Source organism: Lissotriton helveticus, chromosome 11, assembly GCF_964261635.1.
Source record: "Lissotriton helveticus chromosome 11, aLisHel1.1, whole genome shotgun sequence".
In the NCBI taxonomy this organism is placed as follows: Eukaryota; Metazoa; Chordata; class Amphibia; order Caudata; family Salamandridae; genus Lissotriton; species Lissotriton helveticus.
In genome coordinates, this window is record NC_136072.1 from 1,073,725,547 (window position 1) to 1,073,738,526 (window position 12,980).

Below are 12,980 nucleotides of genomic sequence, written 5' to 3' on the forward strand. Positions count from 1 at the left end.
TGCCGAGAGAAAGAACCAGAAGCAGGCTGCCGGTTAGAAGATTGGTAGTATGGTTTGTTGTAGGAAGATTGATACTGTCGATTTTGTTGGTTTGAATAATTTCCTCTGGAGGAGTAACCACGACCTCTTGCACCTCTAAAGGACCCCCTCTTGTATTGCAGGGTTCCCAGAGATTTCGCTGTATCGGTTTTAATAGCCAATAAAGCGTCATCAATGTGCTTTCCAAACAAGGACTCGCCATCGAAAGACATGTCCAAGATCTTGGTTTGGACCTCAGGTCTAAAGGTGGTTGCCTTGAGCCAACCTTGACGTCTAAGGACAATTGCTCCAGCCAGTTGTCGAAAGTTGGTATTAGAAATGTCTAGGGCGCAATCAATAATTTCTGAGGCCGCCCTTTCACCTTCCTGCACAATTCTGCGTACATCCATCTGTTGATCCTCCGGGATCAGCTCAAGATATTCCGAGAGCTCAGACCACATTTGCCTGTCATATCGAGCCAGGATAGCTAAGGAATTAGCTGCTTTAATGGATGCTGCTGCGTTTGCAGAAAATTTCTTCCCAATGGCGTCAAGCCTTCTTCCCTCCTTGTCAGGTGGCGTTGAGATGGGAGCAGAAGGATTCTTGGACTTTTGCTGCGCCGCCTGAGAAATGACCGAATCCGGTCGAGGATGGCCGATCAAACAAGCAGGTGTATCGGATGGTGCTCGATACTTTTTATCAATCCTTTGTAAAACTGCTGGAATGGAGGCTGGTGTTTTCATTATATTGAGGCCTTCCTTCCATATATAGTCAATAATAGGTATGGCTCTGATCACTCTTCGATACCCTTCCTTAAAGTCATGTAAAAAGCAGTCCGACTGCTCAACTGTGACAACCAATTGAAATCTATTAGCAGCTCTCTGCATAATATTGTGAAAACCCCCAATATCTTCAGGCGGAGAGTCTGAAGGACGGGGAGGAGGCGGAGAAGGTGTAGGGATGACATAATCCTCCCAAGGGTCCACTGGAGTGTTATCCGGTAATTCTCCCTCCTCTCTACTTTCGTCACCATCAGAGGACGAACTGTCCACAACCTGAGGAATTGGTGAAGTACGTGGCTGTGGAGACAAAGGAGCTCTTGGCGACGGAGGTCGTGGCACAGTAGCCGGAGCAGATGACCCAGCGGGCGCACCCTCAGTGGGTGGAAATCTCTGTCGATAATCTGCCAACATAGCTTGCAAGTCCTGTATTAAGGAAGTAGGCAAATGTGTTGTGTCTTCAGACCGAGGAAGTCTAGAACGAGGTGACTGATATGGAGTGGAGTAGACGTCATGCGTATATTGCTCCTGAAACTCCTCTTCATCATCCTCTTGAAGTTTAATATGTAATTGAGAAGGGTGACAGGCAATCCCAAAGGGGTCATCATCCTCTTCTCCTTCTTCTGACTCTCCTTGCAGGTATGTCTCCAAAATGTGCGATGGCAAGAGCGGAGATATATGTGAGTAATCCTGCCTTTTGTAAGTTTTCATTTGGAAATGAGTGAATTGTATCTTTGCTGGCGGGGAACCGTGCAGCCGATGAGCAGAAGCCCCAGTAAACGGATTCTCCGTCGACGGCGCTGCCAATGCTAAAGATTTTGCCGTCGACGAGGCCGTCAAAGGTATTGTCATTGACGAGTCCTTCGATGTTGAGAGTGTCGCTAACGCCGTCATCGACGAGGCCGTCATCGGCGGGTCCCTCGTCGTTGAGACCGTCGCCGGCGTCTTCGTCGACGGGTCCCTCGTCGACGGGACCGTCGATGGTATCTTCGTCGACGGGTCCCTCGTCGACGGGACCGTCGATGGTATCTTCGTCGACGGGTCCCTCGTCGACGGAGCCGTCGATGGTACCTTCGTCGACGAGTCCCTCGTCGACGGGGCCGTCGATGGTGTCTTCGTCGACGAGACCCTCGTCGACGGGGCCGTCGATGGTGTCTTCGTCGACGATCCCTTCGTCGTCGGGGTCGTCGATGGTGCTCTCGTCGACGACGCCGTCGTCGACGTGTCCGATGTTGGCGTCTTCGTCGACGAGATCTTCGTCGACGAGGTCGTCGATGATGTCTTTGACGACGAATCTTTTGGAGACAATGTTTTCGTCGACGACGGCCGTGCGGTCGTCGACGGAGCAGACGTTTTAGACGATGGAGCCTTCGTAGAGAAGGATTTCAAAGACTGTGACTTGGTTTTTGATATCAAAGGTGGAACAGACATCAAAGGTGAAGTGATAGCTGAAGTTGTAACCACAGAAGTAGAAGAGGAGGTAGAAGTCCAAGTAGTGGTAGGTACAGACACCAGAGTTAAAGTTTTGGTCTGGGTAGTACTCACATGTGAAGAAGCCGATGCACTCTTAGAGGGTTCTGAAGCTTTCTGAGAGGATTTCAACATTTTCTTTCTCTCAGGAGAAGCATTGTCCGTGGATCTAGCTCTCTTGCTAGAAGTTGAGGCTTTGTCCTCCTCATCAGTGGATGAAGACTTCAGCCACAAAAGAACCCTTGCCTCCCTATCCCTGATGGTTTTCTGAGGGAAGGTACGGCAAATTCTACATTCCTTCACCACATGTGAAGGGTGTAGACAATAAATACAATCCGAGTGCTTGTCATCCACATGGACTCTCTTCTTGAAGCAGGTTCCACAGGGTTTGAAAAGAGCTTTCCTTTCAGACATTTTAAGCTTGAAAAATCCAAAAAACTGAGTAGGCACTCAGGGAGACTCCCTTACACACGAAGTGCGGTGAAAATCTGAGGAGAACTGCCTGAGCAGGGAAGGTTCTAGAGGGTGAGGACAGCTGATTGGCTGAGGCTAATATTTCAGGTCTTTTTACATAATGATGTAGATAGGCTGCTAAGTTTTGAGGCCTAGTTAGGCCTTTAGGCTTTTCCAGCCTACTACAAGAAATTTTAGGCACTGCTATTATATATTTTATTTACCATGGGACTCCCGCCTCGACGACGGGGAATGATTCAGGCATGTGAATCTATGAAAGATACCCTAATACTGGATAAAGCTACAAATCACCCTCTGACAAATTACATCTGTGGAAATACCATGTTGATTCTAGTAAATGAACACATTATATATAGCCGGTGACGAGAAGAGATAGAATCGCAGACACCAATTTTGCGTGGAACATCAGGTCTTTGTCCGCCTACTATTTTTGCACTCATAGTGCTTGTGAAAGTGATCTCTCTGTGGCGCTCCCATGCCATGTGGTATTAACAGACATAGAAGACATACCATTAGCGCGCAATGCTTTTTCTTTGTTTACTATTCGTATCATGCGCACATAAATAAACATTTTAATAACAATTGGTCCAATATATGGTGTAACCATATTTAAAAAACCTGGTTACACATATATGTGTGTGTGTGTATGTTTAGTCTCACATGATTAACTTGTGATTCGGAGATGCCTGCATCAGAATTGCTGAATCTGGATTACTCTAGTGTTAGAAGGTGGTTCTGACACTAGGGCCGCCCGGATTTTTCGCTTTTTGAGCACCTAATTGTTGAGCTTTTACTGTGGGGGAGCCTCATAATCTGGGACTTATCCACAGTGAACTCATAATGAAGGAGACTGCATGGAGATTTTACTGGTGTCCGCCTGGCTTGACTAGGCCGCTGCGCAGCAGCTGTAGTATGGGACACCGTGCTGGTTACATGCAGACATGGGTGTACATGTGTGTGCACACGTGTAGGAGCTGAGCAGGGGAGATTCCTAGCATTCGCAGTCCAGGAGCAGCTACAGAGTGAATGGTGTGGCAGGACTTATGCATAATTGGGTGGTGACATGCAATAGGCTTTATACCCTGGGAAGGAACATGCCAGGGAAAGTCAGTGCATTTTACTGTGTTTTCACTTCATTATTCCCCTATGGGGATGTGGGGCCCATGGCTAAAATGACGTCCACAAAGCCTACAGATTCCAGACATGCACTAAAGTCCATTGTAGAGTAGGTGAAAATAAGATTTCTGCAGAGTCCAAAGTCATATTTGTACTGCTTTTGGGTCATACAGAACTGTCATATTTCTCTGAGCCAGCCATGACCAGACCCAGGCTGAGGGTTGACCTCAGCTGGATGGATTGATAACCTTTCTTCCACAAGCTAGGGCCTCCTCTCTCCAAAGAAGAAGATGGGTGGGGCTACAGGCTCATCCATTAGCAGCTGTCACTGGGTGCCAGGCACCAGGCTGCACCAAGAAGGAAAGAGTTGGGTTTCAGAGGCCATGTGGCCAGAGACACTGGACGACTCCATTTTGAACAAACCAAGAGGCTGGACAAGAAGGAGGGAGCAGGGGCAGGGAAGAGATGTGTCGCTGTTTGATAGGACCCACAGAGACTTTCTGCCAGCCCCCTACTCAACTTTTAAAAAGTACTTGCACAGGAAGAGAAGCTCTCTCTGGGGTGTGGTCTGCTGAGGTGGAAGGTGCTGGAGCCTGGCAATGGGCAGTTGGAAGGAGAGACCCCCTGACGGTCACCCAGGCCCCTAACAGTACCAGAAGAAGCGCCCAGGACCGGTGCACAGAAGCAGGGGCCTCTGCGCAGGGAGAAGAAAGGCGCAGGAGGAGAGCCAGGCGAAAGGCTGGCGCAGGGAGCCAGTGCAGACCGCTCCCTGCAGAGTGCACCCTCTTGGAGACCCGGAGAGTGAAGGAGAGTGCTCCCAGTGGCTGGGGGGCGCCGCCAGGAGCAAGAAGATGCAAAAGTGGGGCAGATCGGACATTCAGGGGCTGAGATATGGCCCCCAGAAGGTGAGAGACCTTGGACCTGTGGCCCCCTGACGGCGAAGCGCGTGAGGCTCCGGCGCTGGTCCAGGAAAGGCCCCCGGGGTGGGTCAGGTCACGGGGACTGCCCTCCAACGTGGAGAGCCTGCGGGGGTCCCGGGTGGGACCGGGGCCCCGGACAAGGAAGGAGGAGCCAGGGGCCCGGGTGGGACCGGGCCCCCAACCAAAGTGCGGAGCGGCCGGGTGTGGGCTCCCTGCGTCGCATACCCTTACCCGGGGTCCGGGTGGGACCGGGCCCCCTACCGAGGCCCCAGAAAGCGGCAGGAGCTTGAAGCGCCCCATGATGCCTTGCAAGGCATGAGGAATTGATTGTTTTTGGCGTTTTGGTGGCCCCCAGAGGAGAGGGGTCACCCTTGAGTGTGAAAAGGTGCCGGGGGAGCTGCTGGAGCAGCGCAGTCTAGCCCGAGCACAAAGCTAAGTCCCACCCTAAGTTTCTTGAGGATTTAAAAGGAATAACCCCTCAACTCTCAGCGAAGATTGCATCACCTCCTAGGCTGGAACTTTTGTTCTACAGCTGGGGGTTCATTGAGAAGTGCATCAAAGATTGAAGCGCTGAGTTGGAGATGTCTCAAGCAGGGCATCCCCTGGAGGTGAAATGGCGTAATTGCACTGAAATGCATTTATAAGTGGTTATTTCTTTTAGAGGGACTGATGTTCAGTGTGAAGTACTGGTGTAAGGTGATGTCACAAGCAAAGTGGATTTAAGTGGCTAGACACTCCTGCTAGGGTGTCTGACGGTATTTACAACTTAATCCTGTGATCATCTGTGATGCCTTTAGGGGCTGTAATTGCAATGCATTTTTAATGATATCCAAATGTGCTGAGTACTGTCATTCTAAAGTGTGCGTAAACATGTAGTCTTGCTGCTGCGCTTAGGTGAAGACCGCAGACTGTTAGCCCTTAAGATGTAGAGGTGTATACTTTAGGGTCAGTAGGAGATGCTTGGTCAGGGTCATTTGTCACCAAGGCAGGTGTATCCCTGTTTAATGCTTGTTGAGGTAATGGGAGGGAGACGGCACTGGGATGGGGCCAGTGCACAGGGCCCTCGCTCCAGGATAGGTTTAACTAATTGCATTGGGGGCAAGATGATGTGCATACATGGGAGTGGTGGTACTAGACCCCACCCCCCCTGCGGGAGGGGTGGAGATGTTATGCAATGTCACAAAGTAATTCCAACAGCTTATGTATATTTGTAAATTGGTGTATAGTATTGAGTGGTGTGTGTGTTTAATAAATGTACTCTTACTTTTATAAAGCAAAGTACAGACTGGACAATCAATTATTGAGTGTTATTTTTGCGCACCTGCAAATGGCGATTACTAGCCCACATCACCTCCCTTGAGTAAGCCTCAGACTGCTCTGCAACGCTACCCTCTGAGAGTCAGGCGCTGCCCTAGGGTGTTTGGTTCCCTGTGAAGGACAAATGTGTCATGTAATTTGTGCAGGCCTCACAGATGCTGCCTCGTTTTCCAACACCTAGGAATTGCACAGAGGGAGCAAAAGGTGAATGTGCCAGTTGTTTATGTCCATGGGGTACTTTGGAATTCCTTAAGGGCTCGGTCCCACCTATAATACGGATTGTGCAGTGCTATCACAAAGTGTCTTTCCCTAATTTGCATGGGGGGATTGTGTTCTCACGTAAATGAGGACATCCTTTTGCTGCAGAACCTCTGATCCCTCTATAAAGTAAAATAAGTCATCAGGAGGAGCACGAACTGCGAGTCGCATACAAGTGGTGCACAGCCAGTGTACTCCACAAGGGGACCCTTGGTGAGGAGGTCTGGGGGTCACACCATTGGACAATGTACTCTATCTGTAACGTGGTCCCTATTTGTAATATCTAAAAGAAGTATTGCAGTCAAGCAGAATCTGGTCTAAGAATAATACCACAAGGCAATTTTCCTTGTTGATATTAGCAAATGACAGGCCTTTTAGAATAAATAAAAGTATTTCCTGAGCAAAACGATTATGAAAAACAAAAGACAAGCAACAGAGTGATGGTTGCCAGGAACAAAACTATATGTATTTAAGGGCAGGTACAAAAGAGGAAAAATCTGAGGGCCTACACACTAGACAGACCTCTGACCACAGCGAATGTGGAATATGTTATAAAAATGGGATTTCATGATTTTGAAAATCCACTCATTGTATTGTGAAAACAGATCACTGACTGAGCAGGCAATATAATTATCATCAGTAAAACCTACCATAAAAAAACCTCTGTACAATGTTAACAGGGGAAGCATCGCACAAAAAAGTTTAAGAAAATCAAGACCGGTCCTAAACCAAAAACATACATTTCATTTTCGAGACGCTTTACCTCTGTTCGGACTGATCTTCTCTATACAAGGTTGGATAGGAGGCACTCCGAGAGTATTCAGACTCGCCCACACCATCTGGTGGCGACACTGGCTCAATTCCATCTTCTGACCCACTCAATGCAGAGGCCTTGTTTTGCTCTGGTGACCTGATATATAAACCAACATTATTACAAGTTCATCTTCCTCAACAGCGTAACATACTGCACATATCTGATTTAACTAGGCCTCAGAATTTTGTAGTACTCAATTTTGTGCTAGCCCACAACATGTTGGTGAGGATTTGAACACTAATTTCGGTACATGAACAAAAATTGTAAGTTCGGGTTGAAGACGCTATTGTCTGCTGGCCTCACATTTTAGACATGATATAAACATGTTAAAAACAGCTTGCTATGCGATATCTACTATTCTCTCAATTAAATATTCCTGCACCCACATACTTTCTGATTACATTGTTGTTTCTGTAATCTGGTCTCAAATGAACACCCCAACCCACAAACACATATCACACTGTTCTATGTGTAATAGCACGTTTGAAATGCTCCTACTACAAATCTAAAACAAAAGGATGGTAAATATTTTTTCAGGCGCAAACTCAAACTGCTTCTTCAGTGTGCTCTGCAATACCTTATCCAATATCGTATTAGAATTGTAGACGTGATTACAGTCCCCAACAATTATATTTTAACTTTGGTAACATTCCTGAAACTAGATTTTAACTTTGGTAACATTCCTGAAACTAGGGCACATGTGTGCCTCAGTGTACTGGAGCAATGTATTCATTTACAAATCTTCACCAATTTAAGTTAAAAAAGAAATTTATTAATAAGAAACAGCATCATGATATACAATGGTATAAAAAATCTTGACCAATTTAAAGAAAGATAAAAAGGCAACTTCTTACCTTTTACCTCCTTCTCCAACCGGGGAAATCCTCGGCGTTTGATGGAGTTCTTGCTGCTGTAAGAGACCAGGGTTGGGTGTCCTCCGCAGGTCCAGGACAGGGCATCCCGCCCCCTGGTAGGAGTACATTGGTGCCTGAATCTGCGAGTTCAGCTGCTGGGGGTGGTTGCGAGTGTAGTCTAGTGTGATCACCTCCTGCAGGATAAGGCAACACTTGAGCCGCAATGCACCATACCGTACCACCACCAACAAGCAACCTCTCTTTCACAAATACAAATCAAATTGCAAATCGGTCCACCGTTTCTAAATATTTATTCTTGAGTTTCAATATTGCACCCACACTTTCAAAAGTTGGTGAATTTATGTCTTGTTGGGTTGCAACCTACAAAGTTAGGAAACACTACTCAAAATTGACAATTAAAACTAGGGCTGTCTACTCTCTTCTTCGAAAATTCAGAAGTTTCCCCCTTCTATTTTGTGCAATGTGGGTAAAGACCAGATCAACTGCCAAGAAAGAAAACTGCAGAAAGGAGTAGGTGGCAAAGCGGACAACAACAGATGGTGAAGAAATATACTTTTTTGCAAAACACCAAGAAAATTGGAAGACCATCTGGGAGAGAACGAGGCAGCCAAGTGCCATGATAACCCTTATTGGAGATTCAGGGAGTATGAAATGAAGGGCAAAATATTTTAATTCATTTGAATGAATTCACTTGCAAACAAATAAACCCTTTTGCCTACATAGTGCATGAATGAATAATTACATTGATATGTTGTTCAAGGGTGACGACCCGCTGGTGGCTCTTCATATACTGATTGAGCTGCTGTGGGTGACAGGGCGAATGCTGACCTTCACGCGCCTGTCTTAAGTGCTGTATGTGGCTGTCTGGCGCCGAGTGTTTCAGAGATGCTTTATTGGGGAACAGAAAGAAAAGAAAGATTTTGAGTAGGAGGAACTTCTCCATTAAAATTTAATTTTCATCAAGGATATCTGGTGATCCTACGTGCAAACATTCAAAATACCAAGTGCATAGCTAGCCCAGTATATTCTGTTGTAGGATCACGGCTGTCCACCTTCGGTCAATTAGAAAACATCCATGCCCACTTCATTTAGGCAATCTACTTGGGATAAATGTGCATACAAAGTGAAGGAATCATTTACAAAGACAGTGGCTGTCATGAATGTCTGGTAAACATATGTGTGTCCTACCTTGGGACACACTTCCAGTGTGGTTTCCAGATGACTCCATTTCACCTGCATCACCATGTTCCACTCTCTGGACTTGATATAATACTTTAGCTGATGCATTCTCAAAGTTGTAATGCTGGCTCACTTCACCTGCACCCCACATCCTAATTACATATGTTTACAAAAAGGTGAGGCCAAGGTATGAACACAATTGTGCCTTCAGTAACAGAGTCAGTGAGCAAGGAAAGCGTTCCTTACCTGTAAACAAAGGGTTTGCAGATGGATATGTTGTAGCTTCCCATGTTGTGACTTATGGCATCTAGATGTTGGGGTTCAACTTGACACTTGTTTTTTCCCCCCTCAAATTTAAGGTTTGTAAGGAAGTGTCCAAGTGCAGACCCCAGTCATGATGTCGTTGGCCAACTGAGACCCCGCTCCCTTGCCGGATGAGCGCAAAACTTGTGGTTCTACAACAAATATGCTATAGACGTCTTCTTCCCAAGCCAAGACTCCATATCCTTGCATCCAACCTCCTGAGGGACAGTTCATCATTACACCTGCTCTTTGGCCATATTTGCTTCCTCCCAACCTCAACCTCCACCTCCCACTAGTAAGTCACTGTTACCAGGATTGTGATTTCATGAATTTATTTCAGAAATGACTCATAAAATGTCATAACTGATAGGTTTGAATCTGTAGTGGGCGATAAATCTGCCGGCGGAGTTTAGTTCCAGCCAGATTCTGCCAACCATCATTTGGTGGGGTTTTTTCTTGTGCACAGCTTGCCAATGGTTAGTTGAAATCAGTGCATGCAAGTTGATGTGCCGATTTCCGCCAATTTGCAGAACTCTGCGGAATCTCTAAGTTTTGATGTAACTCGTGTGTGTGTGTGTGTGCGCGCGCGCATGTGTCTGTGTGTGTGTGCGCGCGCGCGTGTGTGTGTGTATGTGTTATCCGCTTCCTGGCAATGTGGGACAGGAGCTGTGCACGGCGTGTGGGTGAACGTGCGTGCTCACATGGGAGAATCCCCTAAGCGTGCCCATCCCCTGTCTCACATTCCCAGGAAGTGAATGACAATAGATGCTTCGCTGGACGCAGTGCTTCGCACTGCTACACCAGCTCGACCTAAGAACTAAGATATCTATCTGTTCAAGTATAGAGTCTTGTTGATGTTGGGCCTAATATAAAGCATTGACGTTTCGACCCTATGGATCCCCGCTGGGTGGTCACGGCGGGTCTTTCTCAAGACAGTTCGAGAGGTGGTTTGACCGTCCTATTGATGGCCGGTTGTTTAGCCTGAAAGATTGTTGGGAGGCGTAAAGCTCGGTATCCTGTTGAAGGCCGGAGAATTCAGCCTGGAAAGGTAGGTAGGAGGCAAAAGGCTCGAAATCTTTTTCGAAGTGATGAATCTGAAAGTGTAGATGGAGGGCAAGCGTCCCATTCGGATCCTGCTATGAGCCTGACTAATAACAGGATCCGGATGGGACGCTTGCCCTCCATCTACACTTTCAGATTCATCACTTCGAAAAAGATTTCGAGCCTCTGTGCCTCCTACCTACCTTTCCGGCTGAATTCTCCGGCCTTCAACAGGATACCGAGCTTTACGCCTCCCAACAATCTTTCAGGCTAAACAACCGGCCATCAATAGGACTGTCAAACCACCTCCCGAACTGTCTTGAAAAAGACCCCCCGTGACCACCCAGTGGGGATCCATAGGGTCGAAACGTCTACGCTTTATATTAGGCCCAGTATCAACAAGACTCTATACTTGAACAGATAGATATCTTAGTTTTTTAAATCAGTTACCAGGCCTTATTCTATTTTATTTGTATATATGTATATGTCTGCACTGTATATAACGTTCACCTCCTAAGCACTGTGCACTTTTGTCACCTCCATTTGCTTTGTATCTTTTTTTGACAGTCCAGATTACGAAATGTAATTTATCAGTGAATGAATTCATTCTGAGATAAACTTTCTCCTATAAGCAAATGTTTTCTCCATGACTTATTCATTAAGTATTATTGTGTGTCAAAGGACTTAATTTGCTGACAGCATTAATAGCAACTCTCATTCATGCTTTCTCCACCCAACAGAACCATGCTTGTTATATTTACAGTTAGATGCACAACAAGAGATCAAACCCCTATCGAGGACAGGTTTGAACACCCTCCTCCCCACCATTTTGCATTTCATATTCTTGAAAATTAATTTCTGCATCGATCTGTGCAATTGTGGCTCAAGAATTTCAGATAACAAGCCCAACACCAAACCAGGCCACAAATGCCCTCCTTTATCTAAAGTTGAACCATCAAAGAGCAAATAAGGGCATGGCTTATTCACACTCTGCTTCTTTTTTTCACCATCTACGTTCGCAATGAAAAGTAGATTTGGGATGTTTCAAGTAACTTGTGAGACAAAAGCACACACTTCTGAATTTAGCAATGACATGTACATCTCTTCACAACGAAAGACAGCACTAGTTCTACACCATGGTTCACTGGACCAAAGCTTCACCGAGCTTTCACAGACAAATTTGCGATTAGCGGGTAAGCTTCAATCCCGAAAATGTCCTCCACACCCTCAAAGATGGGGCAAGCATCCAACAGAAGAAGTGTAAAAGATGAACACTGTGCAGAAGAGCCAGTGGGTAACACTAGAACACCATTCATGTTGACAACACAAAGGTATTTGTACGCTTTGATACTCAACTGGAGAAGTGAGATGCATGAAACACATGTAGCATATTGTCCTCCAAAGCAATGCAAGGGCATCCATCAAGTCTACCATACTACAAGTTCTAATCCGGCAGACGCCTCCACTGGGTTAGAATTCCATCCATGCAGAATGTGCGGCAGAGCTGCTAACTGCGCCCATCTCATCGGGAGCACCTTTATCACCTCAAGGCTTTTTTGCCCACAGAGCTTTGAATGCTGGGCTTGTAGCTTTCCTTTTTCTATTTCGGGTGAGGGTCTGTCTACAAGTCCCAGCACATAAAGGTTTGTGGTTAAAAAGTCAGTACTGGATAATGAAATACCTGATAACACAGCACCAGTTGTCACCTCTGCGTAACGTTAAAAAAAAAAAGAGGGGAGCTGCATATCACCTTGTTGCATTTGCCTTGTGTCCTGCTCCATGTGCCCTTTTTCAGACTCTTGTATAGCCGACCGGACCACTTTTTCTTGAGATACAATGGGAGACCTTGCAGGACTTCGTGCATCAACACCATCAGGGCTGTACCCACTGGGGAAAGCTAAAGTAGCACAATAAAAAAACAAGAACACACACTTAAAAAAACTTTCATGGTCATTGGCTGGCAACACCATCCACCAAACCCCTTTTTTACGAAGTGATGTCCTACAACTAGCGCTTCCATAAGTCTGTGTTAAATTCGGAAGCTTGACTGCATCTCTTAGTTTCATCCTGTGATTTCAGTCTCCCCGTGGGCTACATGATCCTGCAAAACAAGCTTTGCTACAAGGCACCAAAAGGTGAACAACACACTGCAAATAAGCAAAGGTTTGCTCATCCTGCCAGCTGGCAAAATAACTGCTGAAGCCTTTATATTTAAAGTTATCAAAATATAAAAATGGTAATCAAACATAATTACTAGTAGAAAACGATTTGCAAAGGTTAATCTTTCTAAGATTGATCACAGTATTTGGTTAAGCCTCCAGAGAACATCAACATGGTACTGGGCAATCGAAAAGCACGGTCCACAAAACTCAATAGTGGCAAATGGTGACCGTTCAGTTTAGACATATACAGCTGT

General features: G+C 46.1%; 1 protein-coding gene across 18 annotated transcripts in view; it reads right to left on the minus strand.

The window, feature by feature from the left end:
• The window catches only part of NCOR2 (nuclear receptor corepressor 2), a 1,388,857-nt gene that overhangs the window by 47,073 nt on the left and 1,328,804 nt on the right, over positions 1-12,980 (minus strand). For all 18 annotated transcript variants that reach the window (XM_078667637.1, XM_078667632.1, XM_078667640.1 and 15 more), the window contains 4 exons: positions 12,315-12,461; positions 8,784-8,929; positions 8,021-8,214; positions 7,116-7,262 (listed from right to left, as the gene is read on the minus strand). In XM_078667637.1, coding sequence (XP_078523763.1) covers positions 7,116-7,262; positions 8,021-8,214; positions 8,784-8,929; positions 12,315-12,461 — 634 coding nt within the window. The remainder of the gene's footprint in view (positions 1-7,115; positions 7,263-8,020; positions 8,215-8,783; positions 8,930-12,314; positions 12,462-12,980) is intronic.